The sequence below is a fragment of the Cnephaeus nilssonii genome (genome assembly GCF_951640355.1).
Source record: "Cnephaeus nilssonii genome assembly, chromosome: 20".
NCBI classification, from domain to species: Eukaryota; Metazoa; Chordata; class Mammalia; order Chiroptera; family Vespertilionidae; genus Cnephaeus; species Cnephaeus nilssonii.
The window spans coordinates 37,644,539-37,671,119 of NC_137091.1; the positions used below are offsets into that span (position 1 = coordinate 37,644,539).

General features: G+C 49.1%; 3 protein-coding genes, 1 long non-coding RNA gene and 1 pseudogene across 7 annotated transcripts in view; 3 read left to right on the forward strand and 2 right to left on the reverse strand.

Annotated features, from left to right (window-relative positions):
• Nucleotides 1-4,601, forward strand: part of SAMD4B (sterile alpha motif domain containing 4B) — a 39,186-nt gene extending 34,585 nt beyond the window's left edge. Inside the window, exons 11-13 of the mRNA XM_079800194.1 lie at nucleotides 164-287; nucleotides 2,221-2,304; nucleotides 2,516-4,601. Of these exons, the coding sequence (XP_079656320.1) occupies nucleotides 164-287; nucleotides 2,221-2,304; nucleotides 2,516-2,544 (237 nt within the window). The 3' untranslated portion in view covers nucleotides 2,545-4,601. The remainder of the gene's footprint in view (nucleotides 1-163; nucleotides 288-2,220; nucleotides 2,305-2,515) is intronic.
• A 26-nt stretch (nucleotides 4,602-4,627) lies between these two features.
• Nucleotides 4,628-16,537, reverse strand: PAF1 (PAF1 homolog, Paf1/RNA polymerase II complex component). 3 transcript variants are annotated; one of them, XM_079800196.1, is made up of 14 exons: nucleotides 16,404-16,537; nucleotides 16,053-16,082; nucleotides 8,480-8,572; nucleotides 8,037-8,158; nucleotides 7,883-7,949; nucleotides 7,690-7,791; nucleotides 7,498-7,603; nucleotides 7,340-7,408; nucleotides 7,160-7,263; nucleotides 6,958-7,074; nucleotides 6,743-6,871; nucleotides 5,699-5,804; nucleotides 5,502-5,592; nucleotides 4,865-5,423 (listed from the first exon to the last, which is right to left on the reverse strand). In XM_079800196.1, exons 1-14 carry the CDS (start codon nucleotides 16,448-16,450, stop codon nucleotides 5,002-5,004), a joined length of 1,605 nt encoding a protein of 534 aa, XP_079656322.1. In that variant the 5' UTR covers nucleotides 16,451-16,537; the 3' UTR covers nucleotides 4,865-5,001. The 3 variants fall into 3 exon arrangements, with proteins under 3 accessions (XP_079656324.1, XP_079656322.1, XP_079656323.1); XM_079800198.1 differs by lacking the exon at nucleotides 16,053-16,082 and having other exon boundaries at nucleotides 4,628-5,242; nucleotides 16,404-16,536; XM_079800197.1 differs by lacking the exon at nucleotides 16,053-16,082 and having other exon boundaries at nucleotides 16,404-16,536.
• LOC307092418 (intraflagellar transport protein 20 homolog) lies at nucleotides 9,246-11,904 on the forward strand (annotated as a pseudogene). The gene is made up of 2 exons: nucleotides 9,246-9,277; nucleotides 10,511-11,904. The product of its transcript is annotated as an intraflagellar transport protein 20 homolog (transcript).
• Nucleotides 16,538-16,970: 433 nt separating the features above from the next.
• On the forward strand, nucleotides 16,971-26,437 carry MED29 (mediator complex subunit 29). Its single transcript, XM_079800200.1, has 4 exons — nucleotides 16,971-17,191; nucleotides 17,693-17,751; nucleotides 18,041-18,125; nucleotides 20,309-26,437. The coding sequence occupies exons 1-4, from the start codon at nucleotides 16,976-16,978 to the stop codon at nucleotides 20,549-20,551; spliced, it is 603 nt and encodes a 200-aa protein (XP_079656326.1). The 5' UTR covers nucleotides 16,971-16,975; the 3' UTR covers nucleotides 20,552-26,437.
• Nucleotides 17,019-26,539, reverse strand: LOC307116343. The gene is made up of 3 exons (XR_013815204.1): nucleotides 26,452-26,539; nucleotides 17,950-18,034; nucleotides 17,019-17,141 (listed from the first exon to the last, which is right to left on the reverse strand). It is a non-coding gene; the product is annotated as an uncharacterized lncRNA (long non-coding RNA).
• Between the last annotated feature and the right edge of the window lie 42 nt (nucleotides 26,540-26,581).

Genomic DNA, 26,581 nt, shown 5'->3' on the forward strand with positions numbered 1-26,581 from the left:
GGTGCTTCTGGGGTTGAGGTGGGTGGTGGTGTCTGGGATGTGTGTGTCTGTATCTTTGATCTGGGCCTGGATTAGAGGGGAGGGGCTCCTTTGCCAGTTACACTACTCCTGGGCCTGGGTCTCCACCACTCACCCCCTTTCTCTTTTCCCATGCCCTTTGCAGAACTTATGGTTTGCCAACCCTGGAGGCAGCAACAGCATGCCCAGCCAGAGCCGTAGCTCTGTGCAGCGCACGCACTCGCTCCCAGTCCACTCCTCGCCGCAGGCCATTCTCATGTTCCCTCCAGGTAAAGTGCTCTAGCCCTTGGGATACTGCCTCCACAACACCCTTAGCTGGCCTTTATCTTCTCTCCTATTTCTTTTACACTCGAGCACCTCTCCCCATCCTTCCAACCTCCTCTCATCGTGGGTTTTCTTGTACTCTTCCCTGCCCCCATTTCAATTTTTTCTCTCAGCTCTTTCCTTCCTTTCTCTCTTGGTTTTAAATATGCATTTCATCCTTGTGCAGGAGTCATACTAATCTTCTCTGTATCATTCCAATTTTATTACATGTGCTACCAAAGCCAGCACTGCCTTCCTTTCTCTTTCTTCTCTCACCCCTTACTTCCACTCCCACATGTCCACATCTCTCCCTCCCTATGTCATAATTTTGGTATCCATGTCGGTCTCTGTCACCATCTTTTTAGAGGATCATTAAATACTCAGTTTGGAAGGGGTTGAGGGGATGAGAGTCAAAGCAATGAGGTTTCTTTGGAAGTGTCTATCAATCCATTGGCATTCTTTCAGAAGCCAGATGACCAGGCCGGAACCATTTAGCTCTTGGATCAGATTTTTCTTGGATCAAACTCCTAAAGGGTGTTTGGATGGAGGGGCTGTTTTTCCCGTGCTCACAGACCAGCCCAGAGATAGGAGATCAGAATGAGGGTGAAGAGGACAAAAGGGTAGAGAAGTGTTAGCCCTACCTTGCTCAGCGAGTGAGGATGACTCCTCCTGTGCCAAGCCCGTTGCTGGGCACCGAGGCAGATAAGGCTACTCTGGAATGGCTGCTGGAGAGACCTTAGGTATGCAGGTGACCCTAAACTCTTCCTGTCATAAACTGCCAAATCAGTAGGGATTCTTAATTTATAAGATAATGTGGACTGCCATCTGTTGAAGGCAAGAGACCCTGTCATTTGTGTTCATCCTAGCACAGTGCCTAGCACCTGTAAATGGTGTTATAAGACTGGATGAACTGCAGGAACAACAACAACAAAAAAGAACATTTCTTTTTACTGGTATGCTATATGCCGGGCTTTTGTCAGACAGTTTTATTGCACTGTTTAACCAAACCCTCCCAACTGCAAGTGAGGGCACTGATTTCATTCCTATCTGATCCGTCACAAATCTGAGACACAAAGAGATAACTTGCCCAAGGGAAGAGATAACTCCAAAGGGAAGACAGTTAGGTGGTCTGACATGGCCTGAGCTCAGGGTTCAGAGGGGCCATGATAAAAGGTGAAGCTGGAGGTGGGAGCAGGGTCTTTTAAACCCAGGTAAAAAGCTCAGATGTAAGGAGCCAGGAAGGGTTTTAAGCAGTGTGGGGTGGATCTCAGTTATCCCAGGGAGGGGGCTGTCTCCCAGACTCCAGAAGAGGAAGCCCTTTTGAGAGGTGGTTTGAGGATAAGCCCCGTGGCTGCTGCCCTGGTTTGCCCCATTTGTGTGGCCTGCCCGGATCGAATCCATCCCAGAGGAGAAAGTCCAAGAAAGGATGGGAGGAGTTCTAATTAAACTTCTGAATGAAGTATAGAGCAGGTCATCAGGGAACACAGGGGCTGCCCAGCACCCACAGCAGATACCCAGACTGTGCCCAAGAAGACAACGTATAGTATGTGTCCAAAATAGTCACAGCCTGTGTGGCCTCCAGGAAGCTCCACATTTCTCTGTCTGCAGTCAGGCTTTCTGTTTGTTGGCCAAGCCTCTGCCCTTGCCACCTCTACCTGCTTTGTGATACACCCAGGCCTATCTCTGTCCTTCATCGCTGCCTAGTTACACCTTCCATCCTAGTGTGTGCCTGTCTCATGTGCTCTGTCTCTCTCTTTCTCTCCCTCCCTCTCCCTTCTTTCCCCCCTTGTCTCTCCCAGCCTCTCCCCAATGCCAGCCTATCCTGTCCTTTGTCTTCCCAGCTTTACTCTCCACCCAAGTCCAGTCCTTACCACCTCCACTCTCCTCTGTCCCATACAGACTGTCCGGTCCCTGGGCCTGACCTGGAGATCAACCCCACTCTGGAGTCTCTGTGTCTGAGCATGACAGAACACGCCTTGGGTGGTGAGCATTTCCTCTTTCCCTGACCCAGCTTCCACCTACCCAGCAGCGTCTCCACCTCTGAACTGAGCAACTCATAGTCATCCTTGAGGGGGCCCTAGGGGAGGCTGTACTTCAGGGAGGACCTGACTGGGATGGCTGGCTACCTGAGCATCTTTTCTCAAGCTTCCCACCAGCTCCTGATCTTCCTCCCTTCCTCCCTTTCTTACCACAGATGGGACAGACAAAACCTCCACCATCTGACGGGACCCACAGCCCAGCGCACCCATAGGCTCCCTGGGCGGCGGGAGGGGGCCAACCCCCAACAGGCTTCTCTGCGACAGCGAGAGGGTGGGCTGGCTCAGCTATACATTCTAATATTTTTCTACTCTCTCATCCTTTTAACTTTTGTTTAACATTGGCACATGCCTTGCTCACTCTCGGGCCCATTGAGGGATCTCTGCCGAGGCCCGGGGAGGTAGGGGGTAGCCAGAATAAAGGGGGCAGGAACTTGCCTGCCCCCCTTTCCTTCCTTATATCCCATCTGGCCCCATCCCACCCCTGCTTCCTCCAGAATGTTCACCTCCTGCCCCTCCTGAGGGAGCAGCCCCCTTCTCCCCTAAGACTCACTGACCCACTATCTTATGGGGCCTGCTCAGAACCATCAGACATTTGGGGAGAGACAAGCAGAGTAGATAACCTGCTCTCCTGAATATTATTTTGAGGCGCTAAGGAGAAGGCAGGTGAGGAGAGGAACCTCTTTCTCCTCGCCACCTTCTTCTCCTTCCCAATTGCCATCATTCCCCGAGGACAGGAGCCATCCTCTTCTCACCTCCTTTTGCCCTGTTTATCAGAGGTTCTCTACAATTAATTTCTTAGGCCTATTTAAGATACATATTTATATAGTTCTTAACGGTTTTTCTCTGATCATTCCCTCTCATTTTTAGAATCCCCAGGCCTCTCTCTGAGCCAAGAAAGTGGCAGGGGGAACCTGAATTTTATGAGGAGAGAGGGGCAGAGCCCCTTCCTCCAGACCCCCTAGCCCTTCCCCACTTCCCCCCAGCCTTGGCTCCCCAGATGCAGAAGTTGAAGGTGGGGAGCCAGGACAGCCAATGAGGTCAGGAAGTCTGTTGCCTTAACATCCCCTTCCCCCATCAACATACTCTTCACTCCCAGGTCTGGTTGCTGAAAGACTTGGGGGTAAGGAATAAGGGAAAGGGGATTGTTTGGTTTTGGTTTCATTCCCCACCCCCTTTTCTCTCATCCTTCCCCTACCCCCCATTATGTCATGACCTCATTAAGTGGAACACTATATCATAACCCAGAGATTCCCCCAGCCCTGGAGTCATACAGAGCCTCTGGTCCCTGTTCCTACTGCTGGGTTGTGCTGAGGCCCAGGTGGAGGGAGAGGATTTGAGGGTTCAGGTTGTGGGGAAGCCAGGGTCCCCTATTCCAACCCCCTCCCCCCTCAACCCTCCCATACACACTGGGACATTCTCAAGCTTTTCACACCGAAAGGGAAAAAAAAATGTTATTTTTAGATACATTTTATGAATAACTTTTGTTATGAATATGGCTGGTAACCATTGTGTATGTTATTAAAGATGTTGGGAAAAAACAAAAAACCAAAAAAATTTTAAAACCACCGCCCTCCCAGCACTCTCACCCCATTCCCCTATTTTTGCCCCTGCCCTCCAGGTCTGGACCTCCCTCAACTCTGAGCCCAGAGAGAGGGAGAAAGCCTGGGGGAAGAGGGGGTGTAGCCCTGGGGACCTGCTCCAGGTCCCTACCTCCTCTCCCAGTGCCGGGCTGGGTGGGGTGTCAGGTTTATTTATGTACCTCTTGCACACTCATCAACCTATGCAAGTCCCCCACCCCGGCCCCTCCATGTTTCTGTGCCTTTGCTCATTCCCCTCAAACTCCCAGGGCTTCCCCAATTCCCCTCCCACTAGCCCAGGGAAGTGGGATGGACAGGGGCCACCTCGTTTGGAATCTGCAGGGTGTCCCTCTTACAGGACCCTTACCTCCTCCCAGCCAGTCCCATCTTGTTCACTATTCATCAGGGTGAGCTGGCTCTGCCTGGCACTGGGAGGTGGTGAGGGACACTCCCCCCCCCCCCCCCCCCTCAACACACACACACAATGGGAGGCAATGCTGCCTCCCTCCCCCAACCTGACCAGAGTGTGCAGGACGCTGGCGGCCTCACTCTGATGGGCAGGACCCTGACCCTCTCCAGCTCCAGCTCCAGCCCCCAGGCTCCCTCCCCACCCCCCGCCATGATTTCACCCTCCCTTTTATCCCCAGCCCCACTGGCAGAATCAGCTTTGAGTAACTGTACAGTTTTTCTCGCTGTTGGAGATTTATTTGTTGGAGTTTCACTTGTTTAATGGTCTGGGCTTATTTTGGAGAAAAAAAAAAAACATAACAAAAAAAGGATTCTGATCTTTGTTATGCTACATTTCATTGAAAACCTGTGGCCTTTGCTTCTATGCCATTAAGCTGAGGCCACTGAGTACCTGGGGTAGGGATGGAGAAGGTGATGGAGTGGGAGGGGGCGGTGTAGGCAGAAGGAGACCATAAGGACTGGGAAGGGGAGAAACTGGTTTTATTAACAGCAAAGGTTTGGAGGAGGGAAGGGAAACGGTGAAAGGCTCACAAATACACCACAGAAAAGTGCCTTCCTGTGCATCATCATCCTGTCTGCGCCAGCCCTGAAAGGGGTCAGTCACTGTCACTGTCTGCTTCGCTGGAATCAGAAGCTGCGGCTTCACTGCCATCCTCCTGGGCTGAGTGCTCACTGCCACTGGGGAAGGGACTGGCGCTGCCACTGGGGCTGCGGCTGCGGCTGGGACTGGGGCTCCGCTGGTCACCTCCATCGCTGCCACTCTCTGAATCATTGTCACTGCCATGGGCCCGTCCTCTGTCCTCGTCATCAGAGTCAGCGTCCTCTGAATCCGCATCACTGCCGAAGATCTCCTCTTTGTCCCGGGCAGCTCGGGCCTCATCCTCACTGCTCTCCTCGCCGCTACCACTCTTGTCACTTGCTTCATCCCTGTCACCCTCTTCCCGCTCACTCTCACTGCCTGAGCGCTCATCCTCACTGCCTTCTTTCTCACTGCTGCTGTCCTTCTCTTGCTCCTCATCTGTGAGAGAACAGAAAGAAGTGAGACCCAGTTTCCCACCCTCCCAGAGTTTCCAGGGATTAGCCCATGCAGCTTTACCTGAGCCCCCAGCTTCTTTCTCTTCTGTCTCCATTTCCTCTTCCTCCTCTTCCTCAGGTTCATGGTTCTCCAGCTGGGCCTTCCGTGCCTCCTGGGAAGCAGCAGGGGGGGAGGGAAAGTATTCTATCAGATTTCTGTGTCCCTTTTACCCACCACCACACTCCCCTTGGGTGCCCTGAACCAGTGGTAATTGTTACCTGGGCTTCCAATTCCTTCTCATTCATGTCCCGGTGTTTGACCACAAGCAGGGCATTGGTACCCGACTGAACCCCAGCCTTGGCCCTGCGCTTACTTAGGCGGACCCTGCAGTGGGCAAGTTGGGGAGGGGTGTGGAAGATGCAGTTAAAACCCCCAGTGAGGGGTGTGGTTCAGCTTGGTTCTTCAATTCCTCACCAATGCTTAGCTCAAAACAGATGAGAATAAATTCAGATTTAATAAGGGCGATTAAACTCTGGTTTGAGGCAGGTGAGGGGAAGGATGATTGCTCCCAAGACACCAGTTTGGTTGCTCTGCACTTCATAAAGTGTGTGTATAGATTTTAATGTGAATTAGTTACCAACACTTAAAAACATAAGACCCTAGATCTCTGGTTTAGGGAAAATATGAATCTATGGCCCCACCAGGCCTTTTTGCTTCCTACAACTTATCAGCAATGGGTTGGAATCTTTTGTTGAGCTGGGTTGTGGTGCCCCTTGGAGAATGCCAAGAGTTTTAGGTCACCCAGATCCCACCAGCCCATTGTGCCTTCTTTCACATTTCCTGCTTGGCTTACAGGATCAGAATTTGTAATCTCTACTTAAAATTCAAGGTCACACTTTTTTCCAACCCTTACACCAAAGGCCTCAGCCAAAAATAAACTTTTAGCCATCGGAGAAGAGTTTTGGGGTCACATTTTTTAACTTGGGTATCCAGGATTTCATTTTAAATATGCTAATTTTATGTATAATCCAATACTTTTTAGCTATGTTTACTTTCACATGAAGTCTCTTAATATCGGGAAATTTGGCTGTCTACCCTACACAAAAGGTCTAAATAGCTCCAGTGTTTATGTAACAATTTTCTCTGTAGGTTACTGTGTTAGAAACAGATCTAGCCCACATGCATGAGCAGGTTTCTGCTAGTCACTTACAAATGCATGTGACAAATCCTTAGGTACAAATGACCTCCAAGGTGGCATATCCTAGGGTCTTGACCCTGAAGCACAGGCCCACGCTAATCTGGGGTAGAAATATGCTGAGTACCTGGTCTCCAACTCATTGTAGTACACTCCATCACCCTCTCGGAAGATGAAGAAGTAGTTTTCCTCATAACCCTTGCTAGCTTTGTTCTTCACATTCCAGTTGTATTCCCGAGCAATCTTGTAGTCATATCTGAGGATGAGGGGGACAGGGTTAGCCCCATTTCTTCCCTATGAGGGAGAAAGGGAGACACACTTCTCGATCCCCAACCCACGCACACATCATCCGGCGCATAATCCATCTCCTCCTCCTGGTCCCGCTTTCGTTTCTTCAACGTCTCTTCCACAGGCAGGAAGTAGGCCACAAACTGGTTCCCTTCCTCATCCATCATGCCCCTGATGGGGGGAAGAGGAAGAGCAGTGATAAATGAGGACAAAGGGCAATGAGAAATAGGCCAAGGTTGGCAGCAGTGCCACTTACCTGATCATGGCTTGAGACATCATCTCCAATGCAGCTGCACCACTCGTGTCCTTGGGGGCTGGGTCTGAGTCAAAGATTACCTGAGCGCATGGATTAATCCACATCTGTTGGACAGAGGACACGAGTTAGAAGTGAGATGTGCACAGATGACACGTCTCTGCCTCCTGTACCAAATCTGACCTTAAAGTCTGGGAAGACGGGCATGACCTCCACCGGTGTCACTCGGGGCTTGCTGTAATGCTGGGAGATCTGGAAGGGACAAAAACAGGGTGAGAAGGAGGATGAAGAGCTTTGAAGCCACCTCTTTTTCTGCCTCCCCATCTTAGTCCCTCAGTTACCGACTTCTGGGCATCCTCAAAAGTCTTCTCAATGGCTGTTATCTGGCTATCCCTATCTTTGTAAATTTCTTCCTCAGTGAACTGCTGTTTTACAGAAACCCCAATCCTAGGGGTGAAGAGAAAGAAAGGCCTTTAGGAGCCACTGGACACACCTGAAATTTCCACGTTCCCTCCCTACCTACCACAACTTACTTGACCTCAGGCTTCTCATTAGAGATGCCATAACGGTTGAACTCAGTGGAGATATACTCTGTCTTCCGCATCCATGGCACCACCTTCGCATGCTGCTGAGACCTAAGGTGGAGGATCAGGCACTTCAGGACCTCACCACCCTCCTTCCACTGGAGCCAGTCCCCAGTCCCCACTCAGCATCCTATCCTCTTACCTCTTGGAGCTAGTGGGGGCCTGAATCTCCTCTTCCAGAAGCTTCTCATCAGCTGGATCTAAGAGTACTAGAGGAGAGCAAGGGAGTAAGAAACCATGATAGAGGTCCAGGCCTTTGCTAGCCTAAAGCAGGCCCTACCTGCCTCCCTACATACCATTGGGGTCAATGCGGTAGGTGTCAGGGTTGATAAGGTCGATGGTGACCCCCAGGTCTGGCTCAGTCAGGAGGTCATGTTTGTGCTGTTTTTCCAAGGAAGTCGCTTTGTACTGAACGAACCTGGGTAGGGAAACATGCCCATTATGGTTTCCTGACTCAGCTTTACCCCTCAAATCCCTGCTTCACAGAGGCTAAATTTCTACAGGAAGGAACTCAGAGTGGAGTGTTCCCCCATGCTCAAGTCCAAACACTGGTTCTCCAATGGAAAGAAACTTGGACACTGCTTGCTCATTAACAAGTATTTATCAGGCACCTACTACTATAGTATGTGTAGGGTACTGTTCTAGGCCCAGAGGAGAGACCAGTCAACAAGAGAAGCAGTCCTTGCCTGCAAGGAGCTCATACTCTGAGTTGTTTCCCATTCCCAATCTTAAATCTCACCTGTTCTGGTCGAAAGGGTAGGTAATAAACTTGGGGTCGAAGGGGATGTCAGGGAGGCTATTGCAGTACTTGACTCGGCAGACCACTCCAGATCTAGGAATAGAATGGCTCCTTTAAGAAGCTACTATGAAGGCCAAAAGAAAAAGTATCAAACGCAACTCAAACTACAGTAAGTACAGAGGAGACAACACAAAAAAGACCTAAAACAACATCAGTAACATAAAATGTGGAGGGGGTGTAAAAATGTAATCCTTATAGAATAAATTTGAATTTAAATGCCTATTAGCTTAAAATAAACTGCTAATGATAGCCATAAACCTCAAAAGCTATACAAAACCTACAAAAGTTATACAAAAAAGAGAAGGAACCCAAACAAAATACTAGAGCAAGCCAGCAAAGCACAGGAAGAACAAAGAGCTATAAAAATGACCAAAAAACAATGAACAAAATGGCAGTAAGTGCATACTTATCAATAATTACTTTAAATGTAAATGGATTAAGTACTCCAATAAAAAGAGGATGGCTGAATGGATTAAAAAACATGACCCTAATTTGATGAACAAGAATAGATCCAGAGAGAAATGGCAAGGGAGGGGGGGGGGAGTTAGAGAGCAACCAAAGGACTTGTATGCATGCATATTAGCATAACCCATGGACACAGACACTGGGGCAGTGGGGGTTGCCCAGGGTGGGAATGGCTGGGGGAGGGGGGGTGTCAATCTGGGAAAAAGGAGACGTGTAAAACTTTAAAAAAACAACACAAACCATGACCCAACAAGGGCAGTGGTGGCAGCAACGGCAAAAAAAAACAAACACAAAAAAACATGACACATCTACATGTTGCTTACAAGAGACTCACTTCAAATTGAAAGACATATACAGACTGATGCCTGGCCGGTGTGGCTCAGTGGTTGAGCGCTGACCCATGCACCAAGAGGACGCAGGTTCAATTCCAGTCTGGGCACATGCCTGGGTTGCAGACCAGATCCCCAGTAGGGGGCATGCAGGAGGCAGGCAATCAATGTTCTCTCTCATTGATGTTTCTATCTCTCCCTCTCCCTAAAATCAATTTAAAAAAATATTTAAAAAAAAAATACTACATATACCGTCCCAGCTGACGTGGCTCAGTGGTTGAGTGTCGACCTATGAGCCAGGAGGTCATGGTTAGATTCCCAATCAGGGCACATGGGGATCGATCCCCAGTAGATCAATGATTCTTTCTCACCACTGATGTTTCTACCTACCTCCCTCTCCCTCTCTGAAATAAAAAAATATATATAGAAAAAAAGACATATACCGGCTGAAAGTGAAAGGATGGAAAAAAGATATCCCATATAAATAGAAACAAAAGGAAAGCTGAAGTCCTGGCCAGGTAGTTCAATTGGTTAGAGCAGTGGTCGGCAAACCGCAGCTCTTTGGCCCCTTGAGTGTTCTAACGCCACTTCTTCAAAATAGACTTGCCCAGGCCGAAAACTGACTTCTGCACATGGGCCACAAAGTTTCAATCGCACTGTACGTGCGTGCCCGCACGTGGTATTTTGTGGAAGAGCCACACTCAAGGGGCCAAAGAGCCGCATGTGGCTCGCGAGCCGCGGTTTGCTGACCACTGGGTTAGAGCATTATTCTGATATGCCAAGGTTGCAGATTCAATCCCCAGTCAGGGCACATCAACCAATGAATGCATAAATAAGTGGAACAATAAATCAATGTTTCTCTCTAAAAATCAGTAAATATAGATGTTTTTTATTTTGTTTTAAATATGTTTTTATTTATTTGTAGATAGAGAGGAAGGGAGAGGAAGAGATAGAAACATCTATGAGAGCGAACATTGATCAGTTGCCTCCTGCACGTCCCCTACTGAGGATCAGGCCTGCAACCGAGTCATGTGCCCTGAACTGGGAATCGAACCCGGGACCTCTTGGTCTATGGGTCGATGCTTAATCCACTAAGCCACATCAGCCAAGCTATAATACATTTTTAATAAATACAAAACTGCTGTAGCCGTGGCAGCAGCTGAGACTGGTGGGCCAGGTACCGCAGCCGTGGACCGAAGAGAGACTACCTTCAGCCTGGGCCGCCCGTGTGCCACCGCTGCAGGGTCGGAAGCTATGGACAAGGACATCTGGGTGAAGCAGGGCTACACTTTGATGAACTGAACAAGCTGCGGGTGTTGGACCCAGAGGTTACCCAGACCATAGAGCTCAAGGAAGAGTGCAAGGGCTTTATGGACAAAATTGGCCAATTTCAGAAAATAGTTGGTTTACTTGAGCTTGTTGACCAACTTGCAAAAGAAGCAGAAAATGAGAAGATGAAGGCCTTTGATGCTCAGAATTTGCTCAAATCTATAGCAAAGCAGAGAGAAGCCCAATAGCAACAACGCCAAGCACTAATAACAGAAAAGAAAATGCAGCTTGAAAGGTATCGGATTGAATATGAAGCTTTGTGTAAAGTAGAAGCAGAACAAAATGAATTTATTGGCCAATTTATTTTTCAGAAATGAACTGAAAATTTCATTATATAGCAAGAGGGCAGAAAAACAAAAAAACCTCTGTACCATTCCATTGACTTTGACTAATGACCCACGTATATCATGTGAGATGGTGTGAAGGATGCATCATCTCTGAAGGCAATGAAACAAATCTAGGGGGGCCTTGTTTCAGATGCCAGTGCATATCTAATCTGGTAAACACCCCGTGACCACGGTGGCCCAGGTTCTTAACTCTTACATTCTTAGTCTGAAATAAGCAGTCTGTAAACTTTGATTTTTTTTTTTTTGTAAATTCACAAAGCTTTGGAGGAAAAAGCAATAAATTATTGTTTTCAAATGGCAAGAAATAGACTTTAAAACAAAAAATGTAAAGACAAACAAGGACATTACATAATTACAGAGGGTATATCCAAGAAGAGAATAAAGCAATTATAAATATCTACATACTCAACATATAAAGCAAATATTAATGGACATAAAGGGAGAAATCCACAGTAATAAAATACAGTAGGTAACTTTAATACCCCATTCACATCAATGGATAAGTTCATCGAGACACAAAATTAATAGGGAAATAATGGCCTTAAATGTCACATTAGACCAGATGGACTTAATGGACATTTATAGAATGTTTCATCCCAAAAGCTGCAGAATGCACATTTTTTAAATGCACATGGCACACCCTCCAGACTAGGACCACAAAACAAGCCTCAAATTCAAAAAGATTGAAATCATTATCAAGCATCTTTTTTAACCTCAATATCATCAAACTAGTAATCAACTACAGGAAGAAAACTGAAAAAAAAAAAAAATACATGGAGACTAAACAACATACTATTGAATGAATGGATCAAAAAGGAAATCAAGAACTATCTTGAAAGAAAACAACTTTTCAAGATTTATTGAATGCAGTAAAAGCAGTTCTAAGAAGGAAGTTCATAGTTATACAGGCCTACCTCAAAAAAATGAGAAAAATCCCAATAGCCCTGGCCAGTATGGCTCACTTGGTTGGATGTCATCCTGGGCACCAAAGCGTTGCTGGTTCAATTCCCAGTCCGGGCACATGTCCTGGCTGCAGGCATACAAGAAGCAGCCAATTGACGTTTTGCTCTCACATCTATGTTCCTCTCTCTCTCTAAAAATAAATTCTTGTCCTAGCCGGTTTGGCTCAGTGTATAGAGCATTGGCCTGCAGACTGAAGGGACCCGGGTTCTATTCTGGTCAAGGGCACATGCCCGGGTTGCAGACTGGATCCCTAGTAGGGGTGTGTGCAGAAGGCAGCCAATCAATGATTCTCATCACTGATGTTTCTCTCTCTCTCTCCCTCTCCCTTGCTCTCTGAAATCAATAAAAATATATTTTCTTAAAAAGTCAATTCTTAAAAATCTTTTAAAAAGGAAAATCCAAACGAACAATCTAACTCTATACCTAAAGGAACTAGAAAAGAACAAATAAAACCCAAAGTAAACAGAAGGAAGGAAATAGTTAAGATCAGAATGGAAATAGAAATTTTAAAAACAATAGAAAAGATCAATTAGACTAAAAGCTGATTCCCTGAAAAGATAAACAAAATTAACAAACCTTTAGTAAAGAAGGCCCAAATAAAATCATAAATGAAAGAGAAGGTACATCCAACACCACAGATAAAGAGTCACTCAAAAAATACAATTATATGCCAACAAATGTGACAATCTAGAAGAAATGGATAAATTTCTAGAAATGACATAACCTCCTTAGACTGAACCAGATTGAAATAGAAAATCTAAAAAGACCAATTACTGGCAATGAAATTGAAGTAGTAATAAAAAAAAACTCTCAACAAATAAAAGTCCAGGACCAAATGGTTTCATAGGTGAATTCCACCAAACATTCAAAGAGTTAATATCAATCCTTAAACTATCGACAAAAATTGAAGAGGAAGGAACACTTCCAAATTCATTCTACAAAGACAGCATTACCTTAATACTGAAACCAAAGACATTACAAAAAAAGGGAGCATTTGAGAACTTGCTCTCTTGCATGTTAGCTTGGCTCAAATAAACTCTATAAAAAGTCAAAAAAAGAGCCCTACCCAGGTTGGCTCAGTGGATAGAGCGTTGGCCTGGGGATCAAAGGGTCCCGGGTTCGATTCCAGTCAAGGACACATACCTTGGTTGCAAGCTCCTCCTCAGCCCAAGCCCTGGTTGGGCCTCGTGTAGGAGACAATCAATACATGTGTTTCTCTCACATCTATGTTTCTCTCTCTCTTCTACTTTCCCTAAAAATCAATGGAAAAAATATCCTCGGGTGAGGATTAACAACAACAAAAATTAAAAAAAGAAAAGAAAATTACTAGCTAATATCCTTGATGAAAATAGATGCAAACAAAATATTACCTCAACAAAATATTAGCAAACTGGATTTAACTATACATTAAAAGGGTTATACACCATGACCAAGTGTGATTTATCCCACTGATGTAAAGATGGTTCAATATCAGTAAATCAATGTGACACATCAAGTTTAAAAAAAAAAGGATAAAAACCATAGATCATCTCAATAGATGCAGAGAAAGTGTTTGATAAAATTAAGCATCATTTTGGTGGATCAGTGGTTGAGCATCGATCCATGAATCAAGAGATCACCAGTTCAATTCCCAGTGAAGGCACGTGCCCAGGTTGTGGCCTAATCTACACTAAAGGAGACAAGGATATATAATAAATCCTAGCCACAGCAATCAGACAGGGGTGTGCAGGAGACAGCCAATAAATGTTTCTCTCTCATTGATGTTTCCATCCTCCTCCCTTCCTCTCTCTCTAAAATCAATACAAACATAATTTTTAAAAATTAAGCATCATTTTATGATAAAAACTCTCAACAAAGTGCATATGGAAGGAACATAACATAATAAAGGCTTATATATGCCAAACCCACAGCTAATATACTTAATGATGAAAAGCTGAAAGCTTTTTCTCTATAATACAAGGATGCTCATTATCACCACTTCTATTCAACATAGTATTGGAAATCATAGCCACAGCAATCAGACAAGAAAAAGAAAAAAAAAGCATCCAAATCAGAAAGAAGTAAAACTCTCATTTGCAGAAGACATACAATATGTAAAAAACCCTAAATAATCCCACCAAAAAGAAATTAGAATAAATGAATTCAGTAAAGTTGCAGGATACAGAATCAATATACAGAAATCTGTTGCATTTCTACATACTAATAACAAATAATAAGGAGAAATTAAGAAAACCCCATTTACAATTGCATCAAAAAGCATAAAACACCTAGGAATAAATTTAACTAAAGGCGTAAAAGACCTGTACTCAGAAACTGTAAGACATTGAAGAAATAAATTGAAAATGTGAATAAATGGAAGACATACCTTGCTCATGGATTGGAAGGATTAATATTGTTAAAATGTCCTTACTACCTAAAGCAAATTACAGAGTCCACGTTATCCCTATTAAAACACCAATGGCATTCCTCTCAGAACTACAACTAATCCTAAAATTTCTATGGAACCACAAAAGAATCCAAAGAGCCAAAGAAATTTTGAGAAAGAACAAAGTGGAAGGATGTTCCATACTCCCTGATAAGCTATGGTATAAAGCTACAATAATCAAAACAGTATGGTACTAGCATAAAAACATACATAGACTGCCCAATCAGTGTTGCTCAGTGGTTGGGTGTCAACCTATGAACCGGGAGGTGGAGGTTCCATTCCCCATCAGGGCACATGCCTGAGTTGTGGGCTTAGTCCCCAAATGGGAGGCGTGCAGGGGTCTGCTGATCAATGATTATCATCACTGATGGCTTTCTCTCTCTCTCTCTCCCTTCCTTTCTGAAATCAATAAAAATATATTTTAAAAAGCCAAAACATAGCTCTAGCCGGTTTGGCTCAGTGGATAGAGCATTGGCCTGCGGACTGAAGGATTCCAGGTTCAATTCTGGTCAAGGGCACATGCCCAGGTTGCAGGCTCGATCCCCAGTAGGGGGTGTACCAATGATTCCCTCTCATTGATGTTTCTATCTCTCCCTCTCCCTTCCTCTCTGAAATCAATAAAATATATTGAGAAATAATAAAATTTAAAAATAAATAAAGATAAACAAATGGGACTACATCAAACTAAAAAGATTTTGCACAACAAAAGAAACCATCTACAAAACGAAAATACAACCTACTGAGAGAAGACATTCACAAATGATATATCCAATAATGGGTTAATATCCAAAATATATCAGGAACTCACACAACTTAACATCAAACACACACACACACACACACACACACACACACACACACAATCCATTTATAAATAGGAAGAGGACCTGAATAGACATTTTCCAAAGAGGACAAACAGATGGCCAACAGACATATGAAAAGATGCTCAACATCATCAGGGAAATGCAAATTAAAACCACTATGATTGTCACCACCTGTCAGAATGAACAAATAAGTGCTGGTGAGGATGTAGAGAAAAGGGAACTCTCATACACTGTTGGTGGGATTGTAAATTAGTGAGGCCACTATGGAAAACAGCACAAAGATTCCTCAAAAAATTAAACCCTATGTTCATTGCAGCATTATTAGTAATAGCCAAGATACAGAAGCAACCTAGATGTCCATCAATAACTGAGTGGACAAAGAAGACTATATATATATATATATATATATGTAGTCTTATATATATATATGTAGTTATATATATATATATATATATATATATATATATATATATATATACTGAAATATTATTCAGCAATAAAAAATAAAAAATTGCCATTTGCGACAACAGGGGTGTACCCAGACGGTATTATGCTAAATGAAATAAACAAATACCACATGATTCCACTAAAAAAAAAAACAAAAACAAAAAAAACCCGCACACAAAACAAGTGAATAAACGAAACAAAACAGAAACAGACCCACAGATAGAGGGAACAAGCTAATGGTGGCCAAAGAGGAGGAGGATGGAGGTTTGGGAATAAAAAAATAAAAACCCTTGATACGTTGGGTGTGGAAACTGGCCCGTGCTGCCCACCTGTTCCCCAACCCCCACTGGCCCACCCCTCTTAGGAAAACAGAACGGGGCTCACCTCTCAGGCAGAGTCCGATGGGAATTGGGCCTGGTGGGTAAGAGAAGAGAGACATTGGTAGAAAGATGGAGAAGACGAGACTGACAGGAGAGTGAAGGGCGCACCTCCAAGTGTTTAAAAGAGGACTGCCTTTCTGAATAAAATCTCCCAAGCGTTTAATTCTCGAACTCCACTGGGGGGGGGGGGGGAGGGATAACACCCCATCCCTAAAGAAACCCCTCTCTTCTGAGTGCTCCGTGACGTCACGGACAGACCCGGGGGGCTAGCGACGTTATAAGGAGACTCTGGGCCCGACCCCCCGCCTCGCCGAAACCTGGACAGACGGTAAAGCTAAAAAGGTGAAGCGTCTACCTGTGGCCATCTTCCCGCTGTGCCTGGGTCTGGATGGTGGGAGCCATGGCGACGAGGCGACAGCCGTCCGGACCCTGCCGAGCCGCGGGCAGACAAGGTGGGGCGTGCCGACTTGGACGGACACCTAATCCGAGGCCGCGCTCGGGTGGGCGCCCCCGTCCGTGAGGTGAGCGTCGGGATGAGGCAGGCTAACGAGAAGAGTTCCAGCGGGGTCTCAGGTAAACGCGCAGGCGCCGACGATCAGCTGCGGGTCCGCCAACTGCCACCAGGAGCAGCGGCACGGACAAATCTCCTCAAGCCGCGGAGGCTTCTGGGAAATGGAGTCCGGGTTAAACCCACGCCCGGATTGGTCAGCCGCTGGGTAAGGGGCGGAGCGAGAGAAGAGGCTTTTGTGGTTGGTGGATAGGTATCTCCGTCTGGGACGAAGGATTTGAGAATCCAGTGTTGGAAGCGCCTTCTTTCCGCCCATTGGCTGAATTGTTAGAGGGGCGCCAACTAGCGAACCGGGCCTAGAGCGGAAGACGCTGAAAAGGAGGCTGGCACACGCACTTCCGGCGCGCTCCGTGAGGAAGATGGCTGCATCTCAGCCGCAGGTCCCGGCGGCTTCTTCCTCTGCTGGTGTGTCGGGTCCAGGTTCGGCTGGTGGCCTGGGTACCCAGCAGCAACCGCAACCACCTACACAGCTGGTGGGCTCTGCCCAGGGCGGGCTCTTGCAGCAACAGCAACAAGACTTCGACCCTGTGCAGCGGTATAAGATGCTCATCCCACAGCTGAAGGAGAGTCTGCAGGTGATCCGCCTAGAGCTGCGAGACGCTAGCGGGGTCTGGTTCTCTGACAGAGGAGGCCGACGGAGGTGCTGCCGAGGCAAGCAGCGAGCAGAAGGAGAGTTGGGCAAGGGAAAAGGAGGGAGACTTGGTCTTCGTGGGAGCAGTGCGAGTGTTGAGCCTGGGATTGGCCAGAACTCGAGTGGGAGGGAGTTTTTAAAGGAGAAGCCGGGCTCTGGTCGTTAAAGCCTGAGGGAATGACGGCTTGTACAGAGAGATCCTGATTGTGATTGGTGGGTGAGGGAGGACCCTAAGGTATGTCGGGAGGCCATTGACGAGAACCCCAGATGAGAGCGGGCCCCTGGGGAAATGCAAGTGTTTATTACTATTGAAATGGAAACGGGAGTTACAGGAGGAGAAGTGGCAAGTGAGGAGGAGGCCTGAGATTGGATCTGAGAAGTGTAGGGTACCACACGTGTCCCCTTCTGTTTCTCCACCTCCCGCATCTTTTTTTTTTTAAACTAGACCTTGATGAAGGTTGCAGCCCAGAACTTGATTCAGAACACTAACATAGACAACGGACAGTAAGTGCATTCCCGTTTCCCAGGATCTCCACCTAGGTCCACCCCATTCTTAGAAACTCGTCCCCTAAGCCCCGCCCACTCGCCCTCCTTCCCTCCTACTTTCCAGCCGGGTTCCCTAGCTCCCGGCCCCTTGCTCTTTCTGCCCCTGCTACTACTGCCAATCCCCTAGTGCCTGCCTCCGGGAACCTGTGCCTTCACCTGATTTCCTGATGGATACTTGATCGCGTAGACACTGATGTGCCAGAGACTGAAAATCATTCCTCCGTCTCCTCCTTTTCCCCGGCTATAGAAAAAGCAGCGACGGACCCATCCAGCGCTTTGACAAGTGTCTGGAGGAGTTCTACGCCCTCTGTGACCAGCTGGAGCTCTGCCTGGTAAGGGGCTTCCTAGACGGGGTGACCACAACCCTAACTCAATCCCTGGGTCTTCGGGAATTCTCAGTCAGTCAACACAGCACACAGTGAGCACCTCCCGTGGGCCACACCTGTGCTTCAGTTGATGTCGGGCACCCGGTGTTGCTCTGATCTTAGCCCTCACAGAGCTTCCGGTTCAGTGAGGTGATGTATGTCCCCAAATAATGATGGCTCAGAGTACTAAGAGCTGGGATGGGAGAAGCCTAGGTTTCAGAGTTCAGGGCTCAGGTGGGGGTGGGGACACAGTTAGGGAAGTCAGCATTAAAATCAGGGAAGCTCAGGGGGCTGTGGAAGCTCAGCGAAGGCCTCTAACCCTGTGTGGGGTGGTTCCAGGGAGAGAGTGGCTCAGGGAAGGCTGTTGGTAGAGAGCACATCAGAGGCGAGGCTGTAACACAAATTGAAGAGGGGCAGGAACTGAGAAGAGGGCAAGTACCAAAGAGCACAGCATCTGAAATCAGATGGACCTCCAATCTCTACTTCTGAGCCATGGGTTCCTCCCTAGGAAAATGGATTTTCAGGAGGAACTCAGCAAGCTCATGCATGTACTAGGCACATGGCAAATGTTTCCTGTCATATTGTATTGTCATCTTTGTTTTTGTAGTATCATCGTAGTCATTGTTTTGAATTAGGCTTTCAAGTCAGAGTGTCAGAAGACTGGTGGTGGCAGAAAGGTATTCCAACCAAAAGGAACAGCTTCTGCTTTAGGAAGGTCGTGAAATACAGTCTGACTGAGGTGTATTTGGCATTGGGGTTTGTTGATTTTTTTTAAGTGCTAGTGGCAAGATTTATTAGAGGGAAAACAAAGGAAGGGCTTAGGATAAAAGAGGCAAGATCGTAGCAATGGGAATAAACCTAGACTGGGATGCCTAGACTCAGAAAGGCAAGTTAAGAGGCAAAAGCAGAGTCTTTAGAGCCCACTGCACCCCTGGTAGCAAGGCTCATGGAGACCCTTAGAGTTTAGGAGAAAAGAAAGCAAAATATGGCCCCAGCGGGGGGAGGGGGGGAGGGGAGACAGGAGCAGGTAGGAAGAGGCTAATGGGGGAAAAGGAGGACCTATGTAACACTTTCAATAATAAAGATTAAAAACCATATACATATATATATCTCCTGAGGAAAGGAAGGGGAGGTTGCTCCGATGTTGTTGAATTTTGAAAACAGCCCTAAGCGTGCTGGGAAGCCATCCAGGGTTTCAAGCATGGAAGAACATGGACCCATTGCTTTTTGTTGTTTTTTTCATCCTCACCCAAGGATATTTTTTTTCATTGATTTTTAGAGAGAGTAGATGGGAGGGGGAGAGACAGAGAGAGAGAAATCGATGTGAGAGAGACACATCGATTGTTTGCCTCCTGCACACACCTGACCAGGGATCGAGCCTGCAACGGAGGCACTTGCCCTTGACCGGGAATCGAACCCGGGCACTCTATCCACTGAGCCAAACTGGCTAGGGCATTTTATTTTATGTTTTTATTTCTCTTTAGAGAAAGAGGGAGGGAGGGAGAGAGAGAAACATTGATCAGCTGCCTTCTGCATGCACCTTCCTGGGGATCGAGCCCGCAACCTGGGCATGTGCCCTGACTGGGGATCAAACCTGCGGGCTCTCAGAACATGATCCATTGCTTTTTAAAGAATATTCCTCTGGCTTCCAAATGAGGGATGGATTAAAGGGGCCAAGGGTGGAGGCTGGGATTTCAGGGAGACCGCCATGGCAGGATTTACTGGGAAAGGCTCTGGCGAAGGGCAGGTGAGAGACTCCAAGGTTTTGTGTACAGCCTGGAACTGAAGGGTTGTGGGAGGAGGAGCCTCCAGGATGCAGCCCAGGGCTCTAGTTGGAGTGGTTGGGTCATTTTTCAGACAGGGACCCAAGAAGGGGAGCAGTTTGGGGTTGGGGGGAGCGTCAGAGCTCTGGAATTTCGGGGGAGGCTGGGGGCGTACATGTACATCATCAGTGCAGAGGTGGGCACTGAGCAGTGTGGGGATGAGATAACCCCAAGGGCATGAGAATGAGAGGAGGAGGTAGGCCATGCAGAATGCTGCATTTAAGGCTTGGGTTCAGAAGCCCGCATGCTACCCCAGGCTGGTCCTTGGGGCAGGGTTGGGAGTACCCAGAAGGAGGCTGATGCTGCACCTTGCCTGCCTGTCCACAGCGCCTGGCACATGAGTGCCTGTCACAGAGTTGCGACAGCGCCAAGCACTCTCCCACGCTGGTGCCCACAGCAACCAAGCCAGATGCAGTACAGCCCGACAGCCTACCCTATCCTCAGTACCTGGCAGTGATCAAAGCCCAGATTGCCTGTGCCAAGGACATTCACACCGCTCTGCTAGACTGTGCCAACAAGGTTACTGGGAAGACTTCTGCACCACCTGCTGGCTCGGGGGGTGCCTTGTGAGCTGGCAGGGCTGGGAGTGGGCAAGTTGTGGGGGAGAGGGACAGGGAGGGAATGAAGAGTGGCCTCAAAGCAGCTTTGTCTCTGACTTTTCTTCCCGCCTGAGCTCTTGGGTGGCAGCCAGCAGGGGGCAGCAGAGGCCAGCAGGGCGTGCACGGGGAAGGGGGGGGGAGCCACTCTGTGGGTGGCCTGCTCTCCCAAGGGAGTGTGGACTTTGGACTGTGCCTGTGGAAAACCCCTTCCTGGGATGCTTCCACGATCTGCCCTGGGTGTGAAGCCCTAACTGGGCCCCTGTCCCTCTATCCTTACTTGATTCTGTCCCAGTATGGGTGTGGTCTCTGCTCCTTTTTCTAGCTGTTCCCTTATGTGTCTCTGCTGCATGTATCTATTGTCTCTCTCCTTCAGCCTTTTTGTCCATGTGTCTGTCTCTCTGCTTCTGTGGTTCTGTGTCTCCCTATCTCTAACCATCTCTCTCTCAGTCCCCCTTTGCTGGCCTCTGCCCCCAACTCCTCACTGGAACTCTGTGTCTCTGAAGGAGACCAGATTCTGGGAGCCAGAACCGCTGGGATACCAAAGGTGAGGGGAGGGAGCTTCATTTCCAGGAGCTAGCTAACAGCCAGGCCCAGGGATCCCAGGCACCTCCCATGTCAGCCCAGCCCCCAGGATCCTTGGCCCAGGAAAGGGGAAGTATTGGGGTCCAAGCCCTGACCTCAGCATGCCTGGTTGGGGAGCAACTCAGGCCCCCACCCGTACCCAGGGCCTGCGTCAGCATCATTTAAACTGGGGGCGTTGTGCAATCTGTGGTGAAGCCTTGGCCCAGCTGGATGCCTGGGTCACCATATTTTTAGGCCCAAAGGAGAAGTGAAAAGGCCTCAGAAGGGGTGAATCATCTGTCCTGGGGAGAACCCAGGTGCCTTGCCTGAGCCCCAGCTCTGGGAAGCAGGCCTTGGGGAGGGGGCTTCAAGGAGGGAGTGCCCTACCAGGCTCCTCACTTCTCTGAGAGCAAGATTTGGAGAGCTCAGCCATGGCCTTCAGGCCTGGGCAAGTGTAGGGTGGAGCTGCCAGCCCAGGCCTAGTTGGAGGGGTGTGAAAGGCTCCAGTGACTCAGCCTGGTTGGGGAACTGCCCCACCCAACACCTTCTGTGCCCTGATTCCCATGTTACTGCCCAGAGGCCTCTTGTTCTGGACCCCGCACCTGCAAGGAGAGCCCAGGGACATGGAGACCCGTGCTTTCCCCAAAGCCCAAGTCCCTACACTGGAGTCCTTGGAAATGGCCAGCCGAGTGGGTGTCGGGCAGGGAGGACAGGCCTTCGGAAAGGGCAGCAGATCACTGGGTCACCAGCTGCAGCTGCTTCCACAGGTAGAATTTCTCCCACAGGGAAGCCACATTCCTGCCCATTTATTTGACTGAATCAACTCCCCACATCTGACTCCCCAGATCACCTAGGATAGTTTCCTTAAAGTGAACTGATTGTAAACTTGAATCACATGTACAAAGTTCACAGCCTCATCTAGATTAGTGTTTGAAAAACAGGGGACTGCAGCCTAGCCAAGTTGACATGTAAAACTGACCATCGTAATCTAGTCTTTGTCAATTTGGCACCCATACACATCTAATTAACCATAGTTAATCTCTAATTAAATACCAGAACAAAGTCATCTTCCCACCTAACATGATGCAATTATCTGTGTACAACCAGAAATGCACTCTTTACCCCAAAGAGCCCTCTGGCTCCCAGCCTGGGGTACATGATGTATGTTAGTGGGAGATGTAGGTCACAGCACACACGTTCAGGAGACACGCACAACTGTCCTGTGAGGTGGAGTCAGCACAAGAAACTAAGAAAATCGTAAGGAATGAAAAATACAGTATTTATTGAAAAAAATCCACATGTAAGTGGACCTGCCCAGTTCATGGGTCAGCAGTATGTCAAATAGAAGTTCCAAGAAGAAAATAAAGCAGAAAACGGGGATCAAAAGTGGAGAGAGAATTTTGATAGGGGGAAAAAGGAATAAATCTAACACAAATGCAAGATTTGCATGTGAACTGCTACTTTATTGAGAAATAAAGTTGGAGAGCTTAGGTTGGGTAGTGGTTCATAGGTAATTCATTATCATGGTCTGTAAATAGATGTTCCATGTATTAAGTAGATAGCAAGATTTTTTTTTTATCTTTAACAGAGGATATGAAGGCCTCACAAGACTGACTTGAGAGAGAATAAATTATGAAAATGAGGGCATTGAGGGAAGCAACATTCCAGGAAGAGGGAATGGAATTGCCAAGGGCAAAGGCCCCGAGGCAGGAATGTGATAAGTGTGTTTGTGGAATAACGTGGAGGCCTGGGCCGCAGTGAAGGAGCTGGAATAAAAGCCAAGACAGGTTATGGAGGGCCTTGGCTTAGATCTTTACTGGATTATTCAACCCAGAAGGAGATTGTACAGCCTAGCACACACCACACACTTTAGGGAAGGTAGATGAATTGCACAGCCGCACAGCAAAACATCAGGGGGACATAGAGACTTTACTCACTCCATCCAGCAGGGAACAGCATAACCCGCCATCCTATAATCATGGTGTACTCATGGTCTTAGCACAAGCCCACAAACAGACTAAAGGAACAATTCAACCATGTAAATATATAAACAACCCTCTAACCACCACTTAATCTGCTATCTCTCACCCCATCACAGACTTTGCCCATGACAGGCTGACTCAGCCCTGCCCTCAGTCAACATTATCAAAAGCAGCCTTGGCTGGGGGGGTGGGGGGGAGAGTTTCCCAGGTGGCAGTGTGTGTGTGTGCCTGTGTGTCTGGTTGGTCCACAGAGGCCACCAGAATCAGCGAAATGAAGTGGGTGCGCGCCAGCTGCCCTCCCCATCATCAGGTTCGTTCTAGACGTCATGAACCAAAGTTCACCAGTTTCACTGCCTTGTGACTGGCCACAGAGGAACCAGATCCAGACAGTGGCCTCACATGTCCTCAGCAACACCCCCCAAATAAGGACACAGACACATATTATTCACTACACACACAACTGCAGGAAACTTGCACACAGCTACAACTGCCTATAATCTCACAGATACTTGAAAATAAACAGATTTTAATCTCACAGATACTTACACACTCAACTTTGAAGTGTGTGCCCAGATCTTCATTGTACAAGAGAGCAGTCATACCCTCACTAGACTCCCTCAAGGAGTTGCACTTAGTCACTCCAGATCCCACAGTGGTTCAGAGCTATACATAGGTGTGCAGTGGGTAAGTCACACGTTGCCATAAATGCCACCTCAAAGGCAGTTAGGGAGTTGGGGTTGAGTACAAACTCAAGATGGTTCAAGTAACATGGTGGAATCAATCACACCGGTCCAGGCGGTTTCACACATTTATTCACAGGCATGTCAAGTGGGATTGGGAGACACAGGCCTCACACAGTCAAGTGGACCGCAGGCACCCCAGGTCTGACAAACCCAGTCAAGCCAGGGTGCACACCTTCACACCTGCGGCGCCCACACTTCGCACAGCGACAGATGCACACACACCGGCGGCCCCACGCATCTGCACACAGCCCACCGCGCCCGCTCACGCCCATCAAGCCGGGCGCACACCCAGCCCGGACACACACGTGCCTCGAGTACTGGGCCCCGCTCGCCCGCGCACTCACTCTGGCTCTCACACCCCCGCGTTTCCCGTCCCCGCTTGTTTTTCTGGAAACTGCTCTCCGTTCCCCTCCCCCTAGGCCGGAAGTGCTCGCTGTATTTTTAGCCTCTCTGGTTTCCGCCCCTTTTCCCCCTGCCGCCGGCCTAAGACTTGCCCCCCAGCGCCCCGCGGGGTACCCCGGCCATCCCCTTCCCCACCCTCATTCCAGAGGGGATTCCCGGCCGCTGGCGGGGCCACGGATTTTCCCGCTGGCTACGTGGGGAGCGGGGCGGAGTCCTGGCCTGAACTTCCTCCTCAGGCCGGGGCCAAGTTGGAGGGGGGTTCGGAGCCCAGCTGCCAAGTCCGAGGAGAGGGGGGCTGGGAGCTCGGACTCGGGTCTGACGAAGGGCTGGGCTAGGGGCCGGCTTTCCGGGGTCTGAGAATGGAGGTGGCTTGGAGACCTGGACCCCTGGATCTGGGCAGGGAGGGGCGCGGCCTGGGCTTCGGGGCCCACCCGCCGGCGTTTCGGGAGGTGGCCCGTCCTGGCCGGGGCCAAGCCCCGCGCCGCCGGCAGCCTCTGGGAGGGTCCCCCTGTCCCTAGCGTCCAGGTTGCCGTTGACTCAGCACAGGGAAGAGGGGAGGGGGCCAGCCTGACCCAGGGCTGGGGAGCGCTCCCAGTCTCCAGGGAATCGAACCTGGAACCCCTCCCCCAGGACCGCCACGGGAGCCCCGCCGGGCTCTGAGGACCCCAGGCGGTCCCCCACCTCCCGCGTCCCCGCGCCTTCGTCCTCCTAGCGGCGGAGGGATTTGGAGCCTCGCCCGGAGGCGGGTGCCAGACACCTCCCCTTTCAGCCTTTTCCCGTTGTCCTCGAGCCTCTGTTTACAGGCGACAGAAGCCCTGGTTACCGAGAGGAACCCGGGCGTCACGGCTTCCAGGAAGCCCCCTTCCCCCGCCCCTTGCGAGTGAGTCACGGGAGGCTGCAACCGTGCGGAGCCGCCCCAAGCGGCCCAACTCACGGGACCGGCCGGGAAGGCCTGTCCGGCGCCGCACCAGGGATTCCCCTGAACTCTGTCCGACGAGGCCGGTCTGCGTGCTGGCCCGAACCTCCCACCTCAGCACAGGCCAGCAGTCCCAGGCTGCAATAGCGAACTTTGCACCGTGGTACCTGCGCTCCGTGGCAATGATTTCTGCCCCCGGGTGCTCACTCAGGGCAGCCAGCTCACCAGACTCCCTTAAGAAACCAGTTTTCTTCCCAGATCAGAAAGTCCTCACACTGGGCAACCCTCCGACCATAACGACTGGTGAACGTGAGAAAGGTTCCCGGCAAGTTTAGAATTCCCTCAAGGCACACCTCTCTCGAAGACCCATTAGGCCATCAGTTGGGGACGACCCATTTCTTCCATCTCAAAACAGCTTTTAATCAAGGTGAACCTCCACCATAATAAAAGATCTTACCCTTTCCAACCTTGAGCTTTCCCAGAGAGCAAACTCTTAGCATGACTGAATGCCCTGGTATTAGGCTGCTGCCATTTACTAAATAGGAGAGTAACTTGACCTCTATTCCTGGGTTTCCTCGTGTGTAAAAGGAGCACAATAACCCCTCCTTGAGTGAACGAACTCAAAGCGCTTTCATAGACGGCACCTAGCCCAGAGAAAGCCGCCAGGTCCCAGCGGCTCTGGAACTGGGAAAGGAGACCCCTTTCCAATCTTGCCAGATACCAGGCCCCCCCACCCCTCGCGAGGGAGGGTGGGGAGGGCCGAGGTCGGGGATCTGGGCCGTTTGAGGGTGAAACCAAGGCAGGCGGGTAGGTCTCACAAGAGAATTTCTCTGCCAGGCCTTGGGTCTCTTCTTCTCTGTCTTGCTCCTGCAGATTTTTGTCTTGGGGGTTGTTTCTCCCTTTTATTTCCTCCCTCTTCTTATTTGACTTCCCTTCTAGCTTTTCGCTCTGACTTTGTCCCCGGGACTGTCTCTTCGTGCCTTTTCTGCCTGTCTCCCCACCTCTCCTTACCCCGTTTTTCCCCTCTCTCGGCATACCTCCCTGAGTGTGTGTGCCCCCCCCCCTCCCTCTGTTGTGTATCTCTGTGTGTTTCTCTTTGCGTCTCTCCATTTCTTGGTCTCTGGCTCTCTCCGCGCCGCTCCCCACCGGCGTCAGTCTTTTCTCCCACGCGCACGCCCACTGCCTCGGCCTCGCCCCTGGTCCATTTCCCCTAGAGCCCTGCCCCCACCTCCGTCCCAGTTCCCTTCCCGGACCCTCGGTCTCCAACCTTGAAAACTCGGCCGACACCCCCATCCCACGCACTCCCCGCAGGGTCGCGGCCGCTGGTGGGCCCCGCTCCCGCGCGTCCCGGCCGGGGGCGGGGCGGAAGAGGACCAGTCCCGGGCCGGGCGGGCTGC